We start from the raw sequence: 25,070 nt of genomic DNA on the forward strand, positions 1-25,070 counted from the left end.
ACAGATTTTAACTGGCAGAAGGAAGGCTCAGAAAACTTTCTGATAGATCAGTTAAGAATATTCACTCAAAGAGACAGAGAAAAATAACAATATAGAGACTCAGAGACATGTGGTGCCAACAAGTGTATCAGCAGAAACATGATGGGGATCCCAGAAGGAAAGAAGGGAGGAAAGGGGTAGAAAACATTTAAAAAAAGAACTGCCAACAATTTCTCAATTTGATGAAAAACATCATCTACTCATCCAATCTCAATGAACTCCAAGTAGGACAATAACAAAAGATACAACCTTATACTTTAAGTACTGAGTTTCTAAAAAAGGTACAGGTAATTTCCAGAAATTCATGGAGGTACACCTTATTGTTGAGAAAAAAAAATAAAACATCATCACAGGTATCCTTAAACAACCCTAAAATAAAAAGAAAATACACAATTGGGATCTCAAAAATCAAGAATTATTTGGTTTACTCCTTTGTGTTTGTGCTATGATCTCTCAATTTGCAATCTTTTTCTTTCTTAAAGGCCCATTCATAGGACGCAGCATGAACACAACACTGTGTGGAAGATGCTGAAAACAATTCCAGATTTAGCTTCTCAGCTAACAGATGACCATTTGAAAACATTTAGTAAAAATGTCATTTCTGAAACCTGGGTAAAAGGCAGCACAGGTAACAGACTCTATAGAGGAACATTGGACAAGATCAAATTAATGTCACTATTTTTAGTTCTCTATTAATTATAATACATATAATTTAACTTCACATGTTAAAATGTTCTATTTCGATATATTTCATTTGTAAGATTATGTCATGAGGCCCTGGCTGGCGTAGCTCAGTGGATTGAGCGCGGGCTGCGAACCAAAGTGTCACAGGTTCGATTCCCAGCCAGGGTACATGCTTGGGTTGCAGGCCGTAACCGCCAGCAACCTGCACATTGGCACATTGATGTTTCTCTCTCTCTCTCTCTCTCTCTCTCTCTCTCTCTCTCTCTCTCTCTCTCCCTCCCTCTCTAAAAGTGAATAAATAAAAAATCTTTAAAAAATGTTTTAAAAAAAAGATTATGTCATGAAATGAATTGCATTTCATGTACTAGCGCTTATATTTTAAAGATATACACTAGAGTTTCTCCACCTCAAGACACATCAGAATCATCCAGAAGACTCACTCAAACACACTTCTGTGTTCAACTCCTGAAGTTTCTTTTTCTGTTGGTTTGGGATGAGGATTAATTTGCATATCTAGTAATATTCTGGGTGATGCTGCTAGTATTGGGACCACACTTTGAAAACAAATCATTGATATGTACATTTAATGACAATCTAGGCTTGGTTTTCATAGTTAAGACAGGAAGTAGTCACAGCAATGATTTGACCAATCCATACACTAATTAGATATTGGATGAAAAGTTCCCTCCAGAAAGATTTTAGTTTCCAAATTTTAATTTCTAGTCTTTTTTTTCAAAAATACATTGGATACTTTAACAGAGGTATTTTATATTTTAATGTGAGGAAGCATACAAATCAACACACATAGAGTCATACACACCTAAACTGAGTGAAACATCATTTTCTTTGTGTGTTTATTAAGTACCTACTAGAAGGACAAACTAAATTTATGTAATACATTTTCATGTGTGTGTCAGGGGATCTTCCTTATTTAGCTATTGCAGTATCAAATAAAAGCAGATTATTCTCTACAGATGAGGACCTTAAAGTACAAAATATGCGCAGTATTCCTGCTAAGACTTAAATTTCAAACACGCTTTAGTCTTAAGGATGAACTCATTCTTGGCCCATCATGACACTGGTTTGATGAAGTGGTTCATCAGGGTCATGGCATTTAAAATCTAATTGGAAATTTGGAGAACATGTGTCTATTGAAAAGATGATATATTTTTAGAGTTTTGCCCCAACAGTTCTCTTTCATAATTAGTTTCATGTAAGCCAACATCAAACAGGGACAATTAAATTACATGAGTTTTTCAGAGGACAAATGTTAGTGAAAGGAAAGAACAAACATTCGACATTGCTTCGCTATTTGAGCATAGTAATTAAAATTTTATTTGTTTTATTATGAATTCCTGAAATTGTATTCATTATGGTGAAAAATATGGAAACAACTTGAATGCCCTTTAACAGAGGATGGACAGCACACATGGTGATGCAGGTACTCCATGAAATTTCAGGCCATGGCTGAAAACATGAAGTAAATCTGTGTATATTGATGTGGGAACTTATTAAAGACTGCAAAAAATTGAACTGTCAAGTTAATAAAATGATCACATGTATATCTTTATAAATACTTGAAAAATATATCTATATATTTATATTAAAATATATAAAGGTATATCCTGAAGGACAATCCAAAATACATATTTTTAAAGTTGTTAACTCTGTGGAGGAATTGAGGGTCAGTGAATGGGAACAATGAATTGTTTCTTCTACATATGCTCATATTTGTGTTGAATTTTCCATGGTGAATGTATATCCATGTGTCAGTGCTTGTAACTACACATTTATTTTTTTCACAAAAGTTTTAAAGTTACAATTAAATCAAATATTCTGATGGCATCTTCATAACTCAGATAATTGACTATTAAAATATGAACTTTCTTTTCTTGACAAATATCAACTTTAAATGATCAATTATATTACACAAGGCATTCTAACTCACATTTCATACTTTCAAACACTTAAGAAAATTAGAAGTCTCTGTGTTTACATCTGTCTATATCAAAATCCTTATCTTTTTAGTTTTTAAGACATCTAATTCCAACAGATCAAATCTGTTTCACTGTCAAAACTCATTAAATATCTGAACTTTGTAAATCTTTTAGTTTATCCAACTTAAAAAACATGCCTAACCAGCTATTGCTCCTTTTTCTCTTCTTTCTTTTTTAGGTTGGAACAAAATAAAAGTATTTATTTAATTTATTTATTGGGTGACATTGATTAATAAAATTATATAGATTTCAGGTGTACAGTTTTATCACACCCAATCTATAATCATTTGTATATTACATTGTATATTCACTACTCCAAGACAAGTGTCTGTCCATCACCCTTTATTTACTATTTTACCCTCTCCCTTCATTCCTCCCTGGTAATCTTCATGCTATTGTCTGTATCTATGAGGTTTTTTGTTTGTTTTTTGTTTTTCTGTTTTTGCTTAATCCCTTCACCCAGCCCTGCAACCAACCGGTTCTCTGACAACTGTCCATCGATGAGTCTGTTTCTATTTTGTTAGTTTATTTTGTTCATTACATTCCACATAGGAGTGAAATTATATGGTATTTGTCTTTCCCCCACCTGGTTTATTTCACTCAGCATAATGTTCTCCAGGTCCATACATGCTGTCACAAAGGGTAATATTTTCTTCTTTTTTACAGCCCAGTAGTATTCTGGTGTGTAAATGTACCACAGCTTTTCAGTTCATTCATCTACCGATGGACATTTGGGCTGCTTCCAAATCTTGGCTATTGTAAATAATACTTCTATGAATATAGGGGTACATATAGTCTTTCCAATTGGTGTTTTGGAATTCTTAGGATATATTCCCAGAAGTGGAATCTCAGGGTCAAAACACAGTTCCATTTTTAATGTTTGAGGAAACTCTACCAGTCTGTATTCCCACCAATGGTACATGAGGGTCCCCTTTTTTCCACATCCTTGCTAGCACTTCTTGTTGTTCACTTCTTGTTTGATGGTAGTCATTCTGGCAGGTGTGAGGTGATATTTTGTTGTGGGTTTAATTTGTATTTCCTTGATGATTAGTGATTTTGCACATTTTTCATGTCTTTTGGCCATGTGTATTCCCCTTTGGAAAAATGTCTGTCTATTCTGACCTTCTACCCATTTTTAAATTGGATTGTTTTGTTTTTGGTGTTACATTTATAAATTCTTTATAAATTTTGGATATTAACCCTTTATCAGATGTATCATTGGAAAATATGTCCTCCCATTCAGTGGGTTCCCTCTTCATTTTGTTGGTATTTTCTTGTGCTGTGCAAAACTTTTAAATTTGATGTAGTCCCATTTGTTTGTTTTCCTTTGTTTCATTTGCCTGAGAAGATATATCATAAAAACATTGATAAGAAATCAAAACATTGATTTCTCATTGCTAAGAGAAATGTCCAAGATTTTATTGCCCATGTTTTCTTCTGGGATTTTTATCGTTTTGAGTCTTACATTTAAGTCTTTTATTTATTTTGAGTTCATTCTTGTGTCTTTACTCATATATGTATTTCCTTCCTCTGCTGTTGTTGAAAGTATTCCTGCATAGTCCGGCTGCTGACTTACATACTGCTGCTGAGGTTTTGGTTTCTCACCTGAAATTTCAACAGCTGTTGACACCTTCTATCTCTTTTCTGGCCATAGGTTCTTTGGAATTTTATTATTTAAGGCAGCTTCTTGAACTTACCAGTACTTACTCAGCCTCTCATTCAGTTTTCTTAAACCAGAAAATATTAACGGGGATACAAATATTGTGATTTGAAGTACTGAATAACATACATATCTGTATTTTAAATGAAAGTGATACTAAAACATGATTACCATAATAAAAATAGTGTGTAGAATATATATGGCATATAGTAGTCTGTTTCTGTATACTCATAGGTATATAGTTTATACCTATATAAACTATATACCTATATAAACTATACCTATACCTATATAAACTATAAACTATATACCTATACCTTAGTTAAAGTGATCTCAAGAGTTTTATGTCCTGGGCAGGGGACATTTTTATGCTTGGCAACCTAAAGCTCATGAAAGCTAAAATAATAATCTTGCTTGAGAATACAGTTTAGTGGCTAACCTGGAATTAAAGTCTCCATCAAAATTTTATTAGTACTTCCTTTTATGTTAATGTTGAAATATTCACATGAAATAATTAATTTAAGGATTTTTTCCTTTTGATATCTATATCACCTTCACTGTTTTCTTTATTTGAAGTCCATTAAGTTTCACAGTGTTAATTCTCTTCTATTTGTTCATTTTATTTCATTTTATTCCCAGCTTTTGAGGTTATAGTTCCTCATTTTGATATGATTTTAAATTTATTTTTAATACTCAATTTTTTATACTACTAAGTTTTTAACATTTTAAAAACCTGCATAGACTTTATTTTCTGCTGTGGTGTAAATTTATTTTAGCATATTATAAAAACACAGTAGGTAAATATCATGAAAAATGTAGTGGACATCTCTTCCATATATGCTAACCATAATTCAAATAATATGCTTTTATAAGAGAAGTAATCAAATATTTAGTTTTACCATAAATAAAGATCCTGGCTCCCAGATTTCATTCTTTCCATCCTGTCATATAGAAATTATTTTTAAGTCCTTAGCTATGGTCTGTTATGCCCTGTATTTTAATAATGTGCTTTGTGAAAAGTTAATTGTGTTTACACTTCATTTTATTTTTTGAGAATGTCTGAGAGAAATATATTCAGGGTTTCTGGGACTTCTAGGCAAATCAGGTGTATGATAATATTTTGTATTACATATGAATTAGATTAGAACATTTTATAAGCTCTTAAAATTACTTGACTTAAAACATGTGTGGTATTATTTTGACAGAAATTTTAAGCATTAAAATTATTTAAAGCAGGGAAATTGGAACAAAAATTATCTGCTTACCCAGTACCATCTCCCAGCAAAAAAATAAGAATTCACATAATTTTTTCAAAAATTTATTCGTGCCTGCCCTGACTGATGTGGCTCAGTGAATTGATTTCCAGCCTGAGAACTAAAGGGTCGCTGGTTCAACTCCCAGGCAGGGCACATGCCTGGGTTGTGGGCCAGGTCCCCAGTAGGGAGCATTTGAGAGGCAACCACACATTGATGTTTCTCTTCTTCTCTTTCTCCCTCCCTTCCCCTGTCTTTAAAAACAAATAAATAAAATCTTTTAAAAATTATTCTTGCCTGTATCTTTTTTCTCACCCATTTTCTCTTCATTCTATTTCATCTCTAAAATTTAAAGCAACAATGCATGTATTTTTGTAAGCTTATTTATTATAACTCCTTTCAGATCATGAGAGTATCAATGAATGAATGATGTCTTCTACTGAAAAAGATCATAGGCCTTGACCTGAATATGCGTGGTATGAATATGAGTAAATGATTTTGAAATAAATTTTCTTAGTGATTTTTCTTAGTAAGAATGACTAAGTAAAAAGATTTTAAAGTAATAGGTTTTAAAGTTATTAAAAACAATCACCAACAATTTGTAAAATTATAACTTCTGCCTTTATGAAACCTCTAGAAATATTTGACAGAAAGTATCAATATTGAGAAGCTATTCTAATTGAAGGTCTGTCTGAGCCAAAAATAAGGTGAAATGAATTTCTTCTCATCCCTTCTGGTTAGCTCTGTGGTAATATTTATTTATTTGGTTTCTTAGAATCCTTAAAATAAATATGCAGTTTTACATGTCTTTGGTCTTCCACATGTTATAGAAATATTATAAGTAAGGTTATTAGGCTTGTGCCTTAAAATAACTATTCTTAGTAGCTCGACAGAGGAAAAATTGTCCTCAAGAACAAACCTCATCTCCAAAGATATCTTAAAATCACAAAAGCTATGAGAAGGCCACTCATTGCTTCTATCATGTTATCTCTGGGATCATTAAGATTTCACAGTGGGGTTTCCATGAATTAAATCATCTAGATCAAAATTCATATAACTTCCTTGTATTTTCATAAGCTTCCACTTGAGTAGAAAATAGGTCATCAGGAGTTTTTTGTCATTTCTCAGAGGACAGAATTCTGAGAGAAAAAACCTGTTTTTTCTCCAGATATTTTATCAGATTCTTTGGATAGAAATACAACAGAAGGTCATTAATTAAGCTTTCATTCATTCAACTATTTGCTAAATGCCTAAAACAGTTTAGGTAGCATGTGATGTGTTGGAGATAGGAGGACAAAATCAGAGGCCTTTAACCACAAAGCTATGGTTGCTGGGCAGAATGCAGACAGAGTGCAAGACAGATCCTGTAAGGACAGGGCCCTGAAGAGGACAGTAGTTAGGTTGCACAGGAGGAAGGCAAAAGTCAGAAGAGCAGGGGAATCCCCCTGGTAGGTAGAGCACATGAACACTCAATTTGTAGGCTAAGAACTAACAAGGTGACAATATGACCTTATTCACCCAATTATAACTCTTGGAAACATTTAAATAATTTAGAATGATTGATTTATGCTGAAGGTCCTGTGCCCATCCTTTTCAGGGAATTCACGAACATGTTTGGCCAGGTCCCCAACAGGAGGCGCATGGGAGACAACCACACATTGATGTTTCTCTCTCTCTCTTTCTCCCTTCTTCCCCCTTTCTCTAAAAATAAATGAATAAAATCTTTTAAAAAATCTTCTATGTGTATACATATATGTATACATTTTATTTTAGACATATACTATATATGCATACACACATATAGTATATAAATATACATATAATGTACTGCATGCACACTCCTATATGTATATGTGTGTTTGTATGTATGTGTATCTTTCCAATATTGGAATATACTTGAAAACCTGCATAAATTAATGTACTTTGTGACTTTTGATGTTACTTAATTATTTTGAGTCTTAATTTTTTATCTTAAAATTGGACTAATGATAAATGACATCCTGGATTATTAAAAGAATTAGACTTAGAGCACCTTGCACAGTGCACAGGCAATAATGGGTGCTCAGTGTGTAATGCTTGCTCTTTATAGAAAGTTTAGCATATTTGGATGCCAGGAACAGCTATGTTCCTATTTTTGGAAATCAATAGGAAGTTTGTTTCTTAATGAGCATTTTTTTTTAGAATAGCCTATCAACCCACATATTAAGATTGTAAGACCATTAACCTTATGGAGAAAATCTAGGAAGAGTTGTAGATGTAATTCTGTTTAAGAACTATTATTTTCTTCTGTAATTAACAGCATCCTTTTTGATGAACTGCATTTAAATTACACTCCATTTTTTTACAAATTATACTACCAAATCCCTTTCCAGACTTCTTTTTGTTAATGTTTATACCATAAACATGTATTCATAGGTACATGTATATTGACTTTTTTATTTGTTAACATTTTAAATGAACATATATTTCTTTGAAATATACTTTCTTTACACTTAAAATGAAACATGATCTCTGACTAGGTCACACATAGTGTCTCACTGTACACTAATTGAAACCACATTGCTGCCAAATATATATTGAGAGAAAGGAAAGGGAGGAGGAGGCAAAGGAAGGGAAGGGAGGTAAAGAAAGAGGAGGGGGGAGGGTAAGGAGAGGGAGGGAGGTAATAGATGCTAGGCTTACCCATAGGGTAGCATAGTTAGGAAGCTGTGGCTGGCTGTGTTTAAATACTGCTGCTGTCTTTGAGTCAGGGCAGGATGTTTACTTTCTCAGCACCTACAGTTTGCACAGTTGTGATATTGGAACAGTTATTGTACCTGCCATATAGGATTGCTAAGAGGATACAAAGGATTAATATATGTAATATGTTTGGAATAGTGTTTGGTTCAATACACAGAAAGAGGTAAAACAAGTTTATTATTGTCTTGTAGTGGCACATTTTCTTCCTACAATTTCCCCCACTATGTTTTTATAATGTTTCATTCTTTTTATATAACCATAGCATGAGAACGTGTTATCCTTAAACACTTCAATGCTCACATCCAGAATTTAATATTTGTTTCTGGTCCTTTATTTTTAAGGTCAAATTTACATATAGTAATGTGTATATTTGTATCTGAAATATATTGCTTGATGAGTTTTGACAAATACTGTAACCCAATCCTTATCAAGGTAGAGCTTCAGTGTCACCTCAGAGAGTCACCTCCATGCTTTTTCCTGGTCTACCTCTGACCATCTGCCAGAGGCAGTTGCTCTTCTGTTTTCCGTTTTGATTTTAAATCAGTATTTAGAACTTCAATCGGTTTAGAAAAAAGCAGAAAAGACAAGCAGTTGGCATTAAAAAAAACCAAGGGGGATGGTGGAAGCAAGGGAGGGAGGTGGGTTTGGCTGGGGTGGGGGGGATGGTGGGGGAAAATGCAGACAACTATAAATGAACAATAAAATAATTTAAAAAACACCATTGTTAAATAAATTATGTACAGTTTCTATTTACAGCATGTTAATAAGCAAAGTGTAAGAAAAGATCTCACAGCAATTGAATTACTTGCTCCAATCCTGTAATGTACACATGAACAATGGAGAGACAGCAACCCATTCCCATACCTTTCTCTCCCATAAGACAGGCTTCAGAAGGAATACAACTGATTTAAGCTGCATCTCAAGTGCTCACAAATGAACAAATCTGCCAGACCTCCAGACACATAGCTGAAATTCAGGAACTGGGATTTACATGACCGACTGTGGAGAGTTACAATGGAGGGTAGGAGAAATAATGGGAAAACAAACAAACAAACTCCTCTTCCTTGTAATGATCTCCCTTCCAAAGATAAAGGAAAATTAATAGTAGGTATACATTGTAACTAATATAAAATACACAAAATGGCTTTTTGAGGACAAGGTAAACATTTTTAAAAGTTCAGTTTTTATAATGTATTAATTCTATGTTGTGATTTGTTACCATGGTTCCTTCCCAGAATGTCTCAGTTCCATTAAAAGGGTTGATTATTATAATAACTGTCAGAAAAAAATTTCTCCAAATGTGTAGACAAGTGTTTGTGATTCTTGTTATTTGAGTAAATTATTTGTGAATGTCTAAGCATAGCATTAAAGTTATTGTCATTGTATAAAGGGATCTGCTGAAAGTGAAGCCAGTGTGAAATTCATGGTCATCATACCTATTTTTAAAAAGCCTGAAAAATAAAATCTACACAATATCTATCTCTTTCATTTTTTTTGTTTCAGTTGTTGGAAATGATGGATTTTATATAATACTAAAAGGCCTAGCTCGACCTCGAACACAGGTATATAAAAATTTGATTGAAGAAAATGTGTCGACAGCCTCCTTCATTCCTCAGAGATTTCACAGCCTCATTTCCAGTGATGACTTAGAAAACACTGTGCTTGCTGAGATGCACATGCCTGTATGTGACCTCATGGTAAGAAATGAATGTGTTTTTTTTTCCATAAGCAACACTATCACTATTGTAAAGTTTGATCTCTTCCAGATACATTTACATTTCTTCAGTAAGTCATGAAATTGTTAAGATAATACATATTTTATAAATTTTTCCTTTTTTGAAATCATTTTTTATTGTAATTCTGTTACAGTTGTCTCAAGTTTTCCCCCTTTGACTTCCTCTGTGCATCCCAACCACTGCTCCCAGAGTCAACTTCCATACTATTGTCCATATCCCTGGGGCATTAATACATGTTCTTTGTCCAGTACCTTCCCCTTCTTTCCATGATTGTCCACCTCCCACCTCCCCTCTGGTTACTTTCAGTCTGCACCCAAGGATATGATTACTGACTTTAGAGAGGGAGGGAGGGAGGGGCAGTGGGAGAGAGAGAAAGAGAAAGAGAGAGATCAGTTGCCTCCCATAAGTGCCCTGACCAGGGATCAAACCTGTAAGCCCTTGGTGTATGGGATGACATGCCAAACAAATGAGCCACCCAGCCTGGGATGACAATATATCTGTTAAAAATATAAAAAATTATGCTATTAATATTGAAATTTGTTAAGAATTTTTTTATTTTATTTATTTATTTTTAGAGAGGGAAGGGAGGGAGATAGAGAAAGAGAGAGAAACATCAATGTGCGGTTGCTGGGGGTCATGGCCTACAACCCAGGCATGTACCCTGACTGGGAATCGAACCTGCGACACTTTGGTTCACAGCCCGTGCTCAATCCACTGAGCTATGCTAGCCAGGGCTAAAATTTGTTAAGAATTTAATGACAGATGCCTGAAACAGCATACTTCCCACTGGAAGGGGTTTGTGAAATAATTGATAATGGGGATAAGACCAGTGTGGTTTAATCACTGAATGAGGAAGGAGAGAGATGAGGGAAAGGGAATAGGTGACTAAGGGGAGGGCAGGGGACAGATCATGAGAGGCCTTTTAAATAAAATTATGAATGTGTGCTGAGCCTGTTTATCTCAAGAGCAATGCCTAGGTCATTGAACTAAAAAGTTTTTGAAGAGCAAAGGAATTCATAAAAAAAAAGACAGCCAACATATTCAGGGATACATCTGATAAGGAGTTCATGTCAAAAATTTATAAAGAACTTACAAAAGTTAGCACCAAAAAAACAAATAACCCAATTTAAAAATGGGCAAAGGACCTGAATAGACACTTTGCCAATGGGAACATACAGATGGCCAATAGACATATGAAAAGATGCTCAATGTCACTAATCACCAGAGAAATGCAGATAAAAACCACAATGAGATATCATCTCACACCTGTCAGAATGGCTATCACCAATAAATCAACCAACAAAAAGTGCTGGTGAGGATGTGGAGAAAGGGGAACAATTTTGCACTCTTGATGACAATGCAGACTGGTGCAGCCACTGTGGAAAGCAGTATGGAGGTACCTCAAGAAATTAAAAATGTATCTGCCTTTTGACCCAATGATCCCACTTCTGGGAATATATCTGAAAGAACCCACTTCTGGGAATATATCTGAAAGAACCCAAAACACTAATTCAAAAGACATAAGCACTCCTGTGTTCATTGCATTATTATTTATAATCACCAAGATATGGAAGCAGCCCAAGTGTCCATCAATAGATGAGTGGATAAAACAACTATGGGACAGTTACACAATGGAATACTACTCCACAATAAAAAAGAAGAAAATTTACCCTTTGTGACAGTATGGTTGGACCTGAAGTACATTATGCTAAGTGAAATAAACCAGTCAGAGAAAGACAAAAACCATATTATTTCATTCATATGTGGAATCTAATGAACTAACCAAAATAAGAAAAATGGGGACAGACTCACAGGTGGAGAACAGGATGAGAGGTCATGGGAGGGGGTTAGGAGATGGAGGGATTGAGCAAAAAGGAAGAGGACTCATGTACATGGACAATAGTATAGTGATTGCTGTGATGAGGGAAGTATAACATGACTAAATGGTCATGGAAAATATACAATAAAGATTGCATTAAAATGAATTAATTCGTTGAACATGGTAAAAAAAAGAAGTTGATTCCATTACAATTAGAAAGTCTTGAAGAAAGTTTTGCCAATAGGTAATATTTCAAGACCACCAGATGGTCACAGAATAAAAGTTCATTATACTTCTGGATCTCTGGGGTCAGATCTGCTTTGCCTAGAATTGTGGCTAAAAATGTAGTTTTAGATTTTGGGTAGTCAAGATGTTGAAAGAGAGAGTCAAAGAAACCAATTAAAGCTAATTATTTAGCACTACGGAATCACAAAAGTCCCCGATAGCCAAAATAATACACCGTAGGTCTGTCATAGGCTGCACCATCTAATTCTGTGTAAGTGCCCTCCATGATATTCATACAATGACTAAGTCAGCTAACAATGCATTTCTCAGAACATACCCCTTTGTTTAGAACCCAAGATGATAGTTTGCAATCAAGAAGTGTGATACTTCCAGCTTTGTTCTTTTTCAAAATTGTTTTGGCTATTCAGAGTCTCTTCTGTGGTTTCATAATGTTTTAGAATTGTTTTTGCTTTAAAAAAAAGATTGTATTTATTTCTTAAAGAGAGAGGAAGGGACAGCAAGGAAAGCAACAGAGACATCAATGTGTGACAGAAACATCATTGGTTGCAGGACCTGGCCCACAACCCAGACATGTGCCCTGAATGGGAATTGAACTGGTGGCCTTTAGGTTTGCAAGCCAGCACTCAACCCATTGAACCACACCAGTCAGGGAAGAATTATTTATTTCTATTATTGTAAATTATGCCATTGAAATTTTGATAGGGTTTGCATTGAATCTGTATATCACTTTTGATAGGATTAATATTTTTTATTTATTGATTTTTATTGTTTTAAATTTTATTGCATATCAGTAAAATTTTATTATTTTCATTACTTGAGTACTTTTAAAATTTACTTTTTATTGTTATTCTATTACTGTTTTCCCAATTTTTCCCCATTTTCCCTCCTCCACCCAGTGCAATTTTCTTCGTTCTACTCACTTTAGGCTTTGTTTGTTGCTCTTTTTCAAGTTTGCTTATTTGTTTAAAGTTAGATTGTTTATTTAAGCTTTTTCTTGTTCTTGAGATAGGCCTGTAATGCTATGAATTTTCATTTTAGGATTGCTTTCCCAGTGTCCCACAGATTTTCAATGGTTGTTTATTCATTTTTGTTTGTGTCAAGGAATCTTTGTTTTTTTTTCTTTGATTTTGTTGTTGACCCATTTATTGTTTAGTAACATGTTATTTAGCTTCCATGTCTTTACATGTTTTTCAGTGTTCTTTTTCTGATTGATTTATAGTTTCATAGCCTTGTGGTCAGAGAAGAGGCTTGGTATGTATTTACTCTTCTTAAATTTATTGAGACTTGTTTTGTGCCCTAAAATCTAGTCTATCCTTGAAAACGTTCCCTGTGTACTTTTAAAAGTATGTATATTCTGATGCTTTGGTGTGAAATGCTCTGAGCATATCAATTAAATCTATTTGATCAAGTATGTTGTTTAAGGCCACTGTCTCTTTCTTGATATTCTGCCTGGAAGATCTATGCATTGAAGTCAATGGTGTGTTAAAATCCCCTGACTGTGACTGTATTCTGTCAGTCTGCCCCTTTCTGTCCACCAAGGTTTGCTTTACATAACTAGGTGCTCCTATGTTGGGTGCATAGATGTTCAACTAGGGTTATATCCTCTTGTTGAATTGTTGCCTTTATCATTATGTAGTTTATTTCTTTGTCTCTTACTATAGCCTATGTTTCAAAGTGTATTTTGTCATATATAAGTATTGCTATACCAACTTTTTTTCCCTTTCCATTTGTAGGAAATATCTTTTCTCATCCCTTTACTTTGTGTATATAGTTTGATCTGAGGTAGGTTTCTAGGAGGCAGCATATATGTGAGTCGTGTTTTCTTATCCATTCAGCTATCCTTGTCTTTTGGTTGGGAAATTTCAGCCTTTTGTATTTCAGATGATTATTGATAGGTATGTATTTAGTGTCCTTTTATTGTTAGACTATTTTCCTTCTTTTTTTTCTCTTTTTCTTCTTGTTCTTAAAGCAAGACCTTTAACATTTTTTGCTGTACTGATTTGGTGTTATGGTGTTAACAAATTCCTTCAGCTTTTTTTTTTTAATCTAGGAAGTTTCTTAATTCTCCTTGGTTTTAGGTCTTTGCTTTTCATTACCTTGAATGTTTTACACAACTCCCTTCTGTCCTGAAATGTTTCTGCTGATGAAACAGAAGTGTTTATTTCCTTCTCTGTGCTTGGGAAGTTTGGTGGCATTATTTCCTTAAGTACACATTTTGTTCCTTTCTCTGTTCCTGCTCTAGGTAGTGTGCATGTGTGGTAATGGTTCTGGGTCTGGGATGAGCATGCACCAGGGCTCAGGGACCTTGGTGGTGCCATCTCTGGGGTCCACATGATCCATTCCAGGGAAGCACATTAGTATGGACTCTGCTTTCTCTGTCAGCTGGAGTCCATATTAGCCATGACGGTGGTAGTCCTCAGTGAAGAGAGTCGTGGTGAAGCGCTGGGGTCCTCAGTGGTGAAGGCTGCCAGGGTCATTTCTGTTCTTTATACCCACTGTAAAACTCACAAGAAAGAGGATTTTTCTTCTCACTTAACTGTGCTGGCCTGGGGAATGGGATGACATAGGTAAAATTCTCTCTTTATTTTTCTGTGGCCATTCTCATTTTTTACGCTTCATTGGGATATTGAAGCTTCTTAATTGAATTCCAATATTCTCCCACATCTATTTTAGTTTATGGATTATTGATAAATTGCTGTTTTGTGGGGGCAAGGCTGAGTGGGATCTCTTGGTTTGTCATCTTGCCGATGTCTGTCATACTGTTTTGATTTCCTGTCTTGGCTGAGGTGCAGGAGGGTAGGGGGAAAATTTTTCAGAGGTTTATGCCTCATATCCTTTACTGATTTGATACTCTTACCGCAATGATGAAGAGACCATGTGAGGGCTCTGCCATCTATCCATTCAAATTATTCATTTATGGCTCATGGAAATTGCCACAAATTGTGTCTAATGACCCAGTGAAATCACTGTTAATGAGACCTGGGACAAAACTTCGTTGTTTTTGGTGTGTCCTCCACATTTCCTCAGTGTAACAGATGGCCATAAAGACACTTCATGTACCCAGATTTTAAAATCACTACCTCAGATTTCAGGGTTCAACCTTGTCTGGAGCTATGCTATCCTTATAATTAAGTACTGGGCTCAGTCCTTAGCTTTTTCTGTATTCAAATGGTAGAAGATTCTTTCTTTATGTGTTGCCACAGAAACCTTGGATTACATGTTTCACCTGAAGCTGATGATTGATTTTTCTCAACCTTTATTCTTTCCTCAGTGTCTTGATATCTCTCAGCAACAGTCATTCTATTCTGTGGTTGTTGTAATTATCCCCCAACATCTCAAAAGTCTGAGGTATTGTTGCTTTCAGTGCATTCTTTTCAGCCAATAGCCCATCCCTGTTCACCGCCATTAAAACTTGAATCAGTTATACTAGTACAACATGTCAGAGGCTATCAGTACTACAGTGCTGGAATTTTATTCCAGGGTGGCTAGCAGGAAGTTTATGGCTCCAATTTTTTTTTTTGTAATTCTGATAGAATATATTTTTTAAAGGATAGAAATAAAGGCAGACAATTTTAACTGTCAGAAACTCTAGAGCATTTGTTCTTAACTCTGCTGAATGACAAGTCTGTAACTCTTCACTAAATTTATGTTAGATTACTAAAAATTTGAATTATGCTTGCTGATATAGTCCCATATATAAAATGAGTTATATTTATAGAACATGTTGCTCTTTGTTTAATTTTACTAAATGAACTTTCTGTATATTTATTTAATGGGAATTTTAAAGGTGAAAACATTACTACTCCCAAAGATTTGTGCATAGAGAATTTCTGTGTTGTTTTTTTTTTCCCACAAAAAAATCAAAGGTTTTTTTCCCATTTATTTGGCTTCTTGCTTTCATTTGATTTTTTTATTGTGCTGTATCAGAGAACCAAACTGCAAAGAAGAAAAAAAAAACAATGACATCTTCACTCTTCAATTTTACCCTCTAACAATTTTGTTAAAAAGAGAGCATCATCTGAGCACAGTGAACATAAATGAGAAACATACAGTCTGATGATCAAGTTCATTTTTTTGTGAGATAAGTACATTTCTGAGTACAAATTTCTGCTGCATTGACTGCATGGTGGGAACACAATAGTGCAGAACAGATACAGAAAGCGTTCTTGTCTTTGTTTTTCTTGATATTGATTTATACATTAAATCAAAGAGTGTTTTTATTCTAATGCAGATGTGTGTCATAGAACCATAGTGTAGCATATCTCTTGGAGACTATCATTTAACACAAGCTTTCTTTGTGTGTCCACTTTCTAACTGTGCTCCATTGTACAATTTACTTAATTGCTTCATCTGTAAAATGGGAATAATCAAAGTACCTGCCTTAGGAAATTTTGTGAAACTTGCATAAGAAGGAAAATGCAACCATGTTTTTGGCACAGAATATGGATTTCACAAATCCATATTATTTTTGTTATTATTGTAATTGAAGCAAATCAAGAAAAATTATTAAGAATATTGCTACATACTGTAGGATAATGAATTCTTTCTCAACTTCTAGCATGGCTGCTAGTCTGGAGTCAGTGTATACCCTGCTGCATACTCTGAAACACTGCCACCAAGTCTGAGTCTACTGGAGTCAATTTCCCAGGTTGGGCATATGCAATTGGTCTATCTCAGTAATGAGCTCACTCAATGTATTAGGAGTTAAGTATTACATCTTGTTTCCCACTTAAGTATTACATCTTGTTTCCCACTTGAGAACATCTTGTTTCCCACTTGAGAACCTCTTGAGTCCACCTTCAAGAGCCATAACCATAGGAGGCAATTCTTATGTACAATACGGAAACACTGTTTTCTTCCTCTCCTTTTCCTTACCTCAAAATTATGTCACAGCTCTTCCTTTCTTTGCTCCTGTATCTACCAAATCAGATACATAGCATACCATACTTCATTTCAAATCCAACTCATTAGAATTATTCACATATCATTCATTGATGATTAGGTTAGAAGGAAGCTTAGTTAGTTTTTCAACTTCAGTATCTATCTAATTCATGACCTTGCAACCCACTTTTGGATCTTGTTTCATGTGGTTATTCAGTATAACAATCAGTGCTAATTGATGGGTGCTTTTTATGCACAATTTATTTTTGCTAGGCTATCTAGCTTTGTCACAATCTCCAAAATTATATTTCATTACTTACCAAATTGAGTATCTAACTTGTAAATACTCATATGCTTAACAGAATGTATAGAATACACATGTATACTATTATGAAGAAGGGACTATAGTTAGAAAGAGAAGGCACAGAACAAGGACATATTAAGTGCAATTTGAAATAATACACGTGAGAATCTCTGGACAAGATGGAAGTGTAGGTAGATACACTTTGCCTCCTTGCACAACGAAAAGACTAACAACAACAAATTTAAAAACAAACAAACAAAAAAACAAGAACTGCCAGAAAATTTAACTATATGGAAGTCTGACAACTAAGGAGTTAAAGAAGAAACATTCATTCAGACTGGTAGGAGGAGTGAAGATAAGCAACCAAGGTGGAAAGGATTCACAGAAAGGCAGTGGCTGGAGGACCAGACAGTCCCACATTTGTGTGCAGACAAACCAAGAGGAACAACTGGGAAGAGAGATAGACTGCACAACCCAGGGTTCCAGCATGGGGAAATATAGCTTCAAAGTCTCTGGCTGTACAATCATTTGAGGGTTGAGGTGGCAGAAGAAGCTTCACAGGAGAGTTTGTTGGAGAGACCTACAGGGTCATAGAATGTACACAGACTCTCCTCCCTGGAAATCAGCACCAGAAGGGCCCAACTTGCTTGTGGATGGCGGAGGAAGTGACTGATAGCCGGCCAAAAGCTGAGAAAGCATCATTGTTCCTTCTCAGACACCTCCCCCATGTATAGCACCACAACCCAGTAAAAAGGGTTGCCCTGACTTGGTGACTACCTAAGGTTTTGCCCCTTACTACATAACAGGCACTCTGAGACAGGCACTCTGATATATATATATATATATATATATATATATATATATATATATATATATATATATATATATATATATATATATATATATATGGGAGATATATATATATATATATATATATCTCCCAAATGAAAGAACAGATTTAAGCTCCAGGAGAAGTACAACTAAGTGATGAAGAGATAGCCAACTTAACAGATGCAGAGGTCAAAGCACTGGTAATCAGGATGCTCACAGAAATGGCTGAGTATGGTCACAAAATAGAGAAAGAAATGATTTCTATGCAAAGTGAAATAAAGGAGAATTTACAGTGAACCAACAGTGATGGGAAGGAAAGCAAGATTCAAATCAATGGTTTGGATCAGAAGGAAGATATAAACATTCAACCAGAACAGAATGAAGAAACAAGTGTTCAAAAAAATGAGGAGAGGCTTAGGAACCTCTGGGACAACTTTAAACATTCCAACATCTGAATCACAGGGGTGCCAGAAGGACAAGAGGAAGGGCAAGAAATTGAAAACTTATTGGAAAAAAATAATGAAGAAGTTCCCCAACTTGGCAAAGGAAATAGACTTCCAGGAAGTCCTGGAAGCCCAGAGTCCTAAAGATGTGCGCCCAAAGAAGCATACACCAAGGAACATCATAATTGCATTACCTAAGTTTAAAAATAAGTAGAGAGTTTTTAAAGTAGCAAGAGAAAAAGAGTTACCTACAAAGGAGTTCCCATAAGACTGTTGGCTGGCTTCTCAAAAGAAATCTTACTGGCAAGAAGGGGCTGGAAAGAAGTATTCAAAGTCATGAAAGGAGAGGACTTACATTCAGGATTACTCTATCCATCAAAGCTATCATTTAGAATGGGAGGGCAGATAGAGTGCTTTCCACATAAGGTCAAGTTAAAGGAGTTTATCATCACCCAGCCCTTATTATATGAAATGTTAAAGGGAACTATCCAAGAAAAAGACATTTATAAAAAATATGAACAGTAAAATGACAACAAACTCACAACTATCAACAACTTAACCTAAAAAGAAACAAAAAGAAAAACTAACTAAGCAAACAACTAGAATAAGAACAGAATTGCAGAAATGGAGATCACATGGAGGGTTATCAGTGGGGACGGAGAGGGGAAGCAACAGAGGAAAATTTACAGGGAATAAGAAGGATAAATGGTAGTTATAAAATAGACAGGGGGAGGTTAATAATAGCATGGGAAATGAAGAAGCCAAAGAATTTATATGTACTACCCATGGACATGAACTGAGGGGGAGGGATGCTGGAGGGAAGATTGGAGTAGGACAGAGGGAAATAAAGGTGAGAAAATATGGGACAACTGTGCTAGCATAATTAATAAAATGTATACATAAAAAAGAAATAATACAGGTGAAGATAAAATAAAACAGAACTTGGTAGGGGGCTATTCTCAGCTTGAATACTGGCTAGGTTGTTTACTCTCATTTGGCCTTGGGCATATTCCTTAATTTTTCTGAAGTTCAAGTTTTTGTTTTAATCTGTAAGATCCATTTAGTGGTAGTAATAATACTAACAATATCCCTCTCATAGCTCTGATTTGAAGATTAAATAGAATAATCCAGGACAATAGTTAACACAAGAAGGGCTAAAATTATTCTGCTTCGATTATTAAATATTAGTGATAGGTATTAGTTGCTAAATAAACTTTGTAGATAGCATTTAATATTTGAGCTTAAAGGAAAGAGTCATAACTCTTGGTAGGACATAAATAAAGTAGATAAATTGAGAAAATTAAGTGGATGGACTGAGCAGATCACGGAAGGCATATTTTGTGGTTATAAAGGGCTTTTAGGAAAACTAGTAAGTCAGAATTCACAGCATGTTTTTGGTGTCACTGAATAAACTCTTTGACTAGAGTGATAAATTTATCTAAGGGACTATTTTAAAGATATGACTAGAAAAATAGGTAAGAGAGTAGAGGATATTGAATTTGAGGTTTAAAGAATTTGTTCTTATTTGGAATCTACTTGAAATCATGGACATTGACTTGTACCACACTAGCATTTAATACAATTTATATGTGTCATACTTTTGAAAGAATAATTATAGAGACACCTAGCAGGGTTCTTGGTATATAAAGAAGAATAATGGTATGATCACTGCTCTGGTCCAAGAGTAATATTATAAGTGCATTAAATACATAGGAGTTAAATTCTTAATTTGTGCTTGTATAAATCAAATAGTTTTAAGTATGTGATGCTAGGACCAGTGCATAAAGGATATAAAATGATATTTATTTGCATTCAGTTTATAACTATAATTAAACCATTTATACATACCTTCAAAAGCAGGTAAAGGAAATAATTCTATTTCCCATTTTAATTGTGTAAATCTAGTAGCTGGAGATAATAACCACATGTGCATAATCTAATTCCTTGTTACATGAATTTTATTGTTGATATTTAAATAAATTGCTATGTTTTGTGGGAATAAACATCTTCTCAAATATCACTTTTACTGGCTTTATCAATTGCCAGCTAGTCAGTCAATCTGTGTGAGTGAGGATTGGGTGGTAGTTGTGAGAAGGGTAAGAATTGGTAAAAGCAATTTGGTGCCAGTATGTAGGTAGCCTTAATCTGGAGTGAAAGTATTTTGAGCAAGTTAATCACTGAACAATGGAAAACCAATTTTTCAATTTTTCAACTACAAAATATTTCTAATCCGTGTTATCAATACAGACTGTACCTTTCTTAGGTGAATGTATATGAGCCATAAGGATCTTACATTGTCCAATAAGGCTCAGGTTTTATGAAATATTTGGAGAAAATTTGGGGGTATTTCAGAGGAATTTATAAATTGTTGTTCCTACTTGTAAACAAGATATTTTTTTCAGAGGGTGGATAAATAGCAATTTCACTTTAAATCAAGTATAAAACTCAGCCAATGATTTGAAATGGAAATTGATTCCAATTAATTTTAAGTTCTGGACCAAGCAGAATATTGGGATATTCTGAAGACTTAAGGCAAAATCATGTCTGATAAAGATAAGAAATTTATCTTTACGATATCAAAACCTCTGCCTCCTGATTTCTGAGAATGGGTGTTGCTTGACTTTCTGGGTGTATGGTTCTCTAAGCTCAGTTGCCCTCATTATTTTCTTGCCTCTGCATATGAAAACACTCCTCAGTCATTCCCAGTCCATGCTTCTACTGATTTTTTACAGTTTTTGTCTAATTTATTCAAAGACTCTTTTGAATGATCCTCTGCAACTATCTTAGATGTTATTATTCCAATGTTAAGGTGACTTCCTTGACATGAGGGAACTTTTTTTTCTTTCTCTGATGCTTACTATAGTATTCCAGGAACTTTTAAGTTTTCAGTCAGAATAAATTTAATTAAATTTAGTTTTACTTAATTACACAGAACCTTCAAAATATCAAAGATAACTGTGAAATGAGTTTTGATTCAATTAAACTGCAAACATTAGAGAATTTTTATCTCCATTGGTTCACAATTTCTATTTCTTTATACTGCATTTATTACATCTTAATTGATATATTTAAATATATACAATACTTTGTTCTTAAAATGAAATATAAATATTAGAATATTCAAAATTAAAAAAGATACTAAGGAAATATTTTTGCTATAATAATGAATTAGAAATTGAAACTTAATTATCTCTCCAGTCCTTTAAAAATGTAATTTAGTTTGTTATTTATTTAAAATGATACTTATCATTAATACAGGTAGCGGCCTTTTATTTTTATAGAGAGGTCAAGTGGGGTGTGTAACTAAAAATAAATATTAGGTCAGCAAATATACTACTATTTGAAAATTAGAAGAACAACAAAAATTATACTGTCAATACTTAGGAATAAGTTTAAATAAGAAGGTGAAGGCCTATATATTGAAAACTATAACACATTAATCAAAGAAACTGAAGAAGACACAAGCTAATTTAACCATATTTTGTGCTCATGGATTAGAAGAATCAATACTATTAAAATGTCCAAACACCCCAAAGCAATCTACAGATTCAGTGTTAACCCTATCAAACTGATAGTAACCAGAGGGGAGGGGTGACAATGGGAGAAAGAAGTAGAAGGGTGGTCAAGGAACATACATAAAGAACCCATGGACAAAGACAATTGCAAGGGAGAATTTAATGTGAGAGATGGGGTAGGTAGAGTGGGGGAAAATAATGTGGGGAAATCAGGACAACTATAATTGAACAACAATAAAAAAAGAACTACAGTTATATATGTGTGTGGTTCAGTTGGCACTGAAGTTAGTATTGGGAAAAATATCATGATAGAAACAACAAGTTGCACATTGATAACTTCAAGTTTGCTCTAATGGTTTTCTGGACTTGTGTATTAAAGTTGTTCATTGTAGAGTAGTGATAAGCATAGAAATGAATGCCTCTTTTGATAGGTTTAATTTCAAGTCATTTAATATGGTGTTTTAAACCTAGGTAAACTCTGTTTTCCAAGGAGAATAAGTAAGTTATGAAAAGTTCTCTACAGAGCTATTAAGAAACAACATGTGTTACATCTCTATAACCAAAAACGGCATGATATGTAGCGATAGTTTTGTAAAAGAAGTCTTTTGTCCACTGTGTTCAACAATGTATTGTTTCACACAGGCAAATGGGTTGGAATGAAGAAATGCAAATGCACTGTCTTAAACTACTTGAAATCAAGAAGTTGCTTAAGTTTATGAGGAAAATACCTCTATCAGAGTCTACTAATCACTTGTAGCCTGCTTTTCATTCTCTGAAAGCTATAATGAAATGTTTGAACATGCTTAATTTTAATTCATACCAAGTGAGATTTAGGAATGCTTATTAGAAGAGACTATGATTTCTGAATATGAGCTCTCTTTAATATGTATTGAATAATTTTGCTTTTAAAGATGATAAAACATATTTTTGAAAGACATTTGATAGTGTCAAAAATAAAATATGATTTAAAAAGTGCTAAAAATACACACGCACGCATGAAGTATTCCTCTGAAAAGTGGCTTTGATGGGAAATTCCCTGGACATTTTACAAAAAAGAAAACCTATTCCTCCATTCATTCACCACAACTGACTTGTAGTTCTTTACTCTTGGATCTTGTTAATCAAGACCTGTCTGTCCATTGGAAGTCAGTTCATTCTTTTACTATCTATGTATACAGTGTTATTAAAGGTGAAATGGCCTTTTCCACTTTAACAGCAAAGAAGCCAGTGAGCCTGTATACTGTCCATGATGGTGCCATCCACACTGTTCACAGGTCACCTGTTTAGAAGGACATTATCCTCACCATTGGGTTATGGAATATGGTCATCTGGAAGGAAGGTGTCATGATTTGACCCCTCCTTCAGTCACCCTGTGCTCCAAAAAGGTACATCTCAGGGCACTAGTCTCTGACAAGGCTCTGAGTCTTCAATATTGGCCCAAAAGATGGATACATAAATATCTGGGACCTTCTGGAGAAAACCCATGATCCAGCCTAGTCACAAAACATCTGTATAACTACAATTGTCTACTTCAAACCCTGGACCTTTACTGTTAAGCAGCAATGTATAGCCATAGCTGAATATTATCAGACTCTTCATATATTAAAAATTCCCTGGACATAAAGTAACTCTTCTGCCAATGAGGTATCAAGTATAAGCCACTGCTTTGGAAAAGAAGTCAAGCACCTCAAATATGTAGAACAGTGCAAGAAAATTTTTGAGTAAGAAAAGAAAGAAATGGAGCTGGGGAGGGAGAAGTAAAAAGTTAAGACATATCAGAAGACAAAAGAACAACTGGAGGCCGAACTGAAAATAGACTATGAGAGTTATTTGGAACTGGAAAAGACCACCCTCATCAGCCTGGGCCTTAACAAAATGTCAGACATGATGCCATTCATGGAGATGATGTAGGAAACCGTCCTGGAGGGTTATTTGGGGGGCTTTGTTGGACCTCCTTTTCTTTTTATTAATTATATTTTATGTAAGATGAAGTAGTAAATTTAACATCAAATAGGCTTATTTAGAAATAGTAGGCTTTTATTTCATTGCTATTAAAATTTTTGAATTATAAAAAATTCCAATAGTATTTTTCAAAGAAATACAATGAATAATTTAAAAATTTATATGGAATCACTTAAAAATACCCAAATAAGCAATATCTTGATAAAGAACAAATGTAGAGGCACCACACTCCTTGATTTCAAGCTATATTGCAAAGATATAATAATTAAAACACTATTTGCATAAAAATAGACAAATAGACCAATGGAACAGAATAGACAGTCAATAAATAAATCAATGTCTATATGGTCACTTAATTTATGACAAAGGAGCCAAGAATAGATAATGGGGAAGAGATAGTCTTTTTTTTTCTTTTTTTTTTTTTTTTTGGTTATGAACTCTGTGCAACAAATTTAATTAAAACTGTTTGGTTCAACAAAGTCCCATTTCAGTGTGAATTACAAGTGTAGAAAGAGTTCATTACTGTTCATTCTGAGAGAAAAGTACCTTTTACAGAAAATGGGAGGATAGATTCATACCTAGATTCATATTCACAAAACTGTCTTTTCCCAGTCTGTACTTTGCACTGTGTGAATGACTTAACTCCCCTGTACGTTTTTTTTTGTTGTTGTTGTTTTTAATTTTATTTTAATCATTGTTCAAATACAGTTTTCTCCTTTTTACTCCCAATCCAGCCCCCGCTCTCAACCCTCCCCACTTTCCTCCCATTACCACCCTCCCCCTAGTTTTTGACCATGTGTCCTTTAAGTTTGTTCCTGTGAACCCTTCCCAATGTCCCCTGAAATTCCCTCTACTCTCCCCTGTAGTCACTGTCAGTCTGTCCACTATTTCAGTGTCTTTGGTTATATTTTGCTTGTTTCTTTGTTTTGTTGTCTAGGTTCCTGTGAAAGGTGAAATCGTA

General features: G+C 34.4%; 1 protein-coding gene across 1 annotated transcript in view; it reads left to right on the forward strand.

Annotated features, from left to right (window-relative positions):
- The window catches only part of CNBD1 (cyclic nucleotide binding domain containing 1), a gene marked incomplete at its 3' end in the record, with an annotated part of 300,702 nt that overhangs the window by 204,081 nt on the left and 71,551 nt on the right, over nt 1-25,070 (forward strand). The window contains exons 6-7 of the mRNA XM_045849435.1: nt 522-667; nt 9,876-10,069. Coding sequence (XP_045705391.1) covers nt 522-667; nt 9,876-10,069 — 340 coding nt within the window. The remainder of the gene's footprint in view (nt 1-521; nt 668-9,875; nt 10,070-25,070) is intronic.

The sequence above is a fragment of the Phyllostomus hastatus genome, unplaced genomic scaffold, assembly GCF_019186645.2.
Source record: "Phyllostomus hastatus isolate PE091 unplaced genomic scaffold, TTU_PhHast_1.1 phas_contig_65, whole genome shotgun sequence".
Taxonomy (NCBI): domain Eukaryota; kingdom Metazoa; phylum Chordata; class Mammalia; order Chiroptera; family Phyllostomidae; genus Phyllostomus; species Phyllostomus hastatus.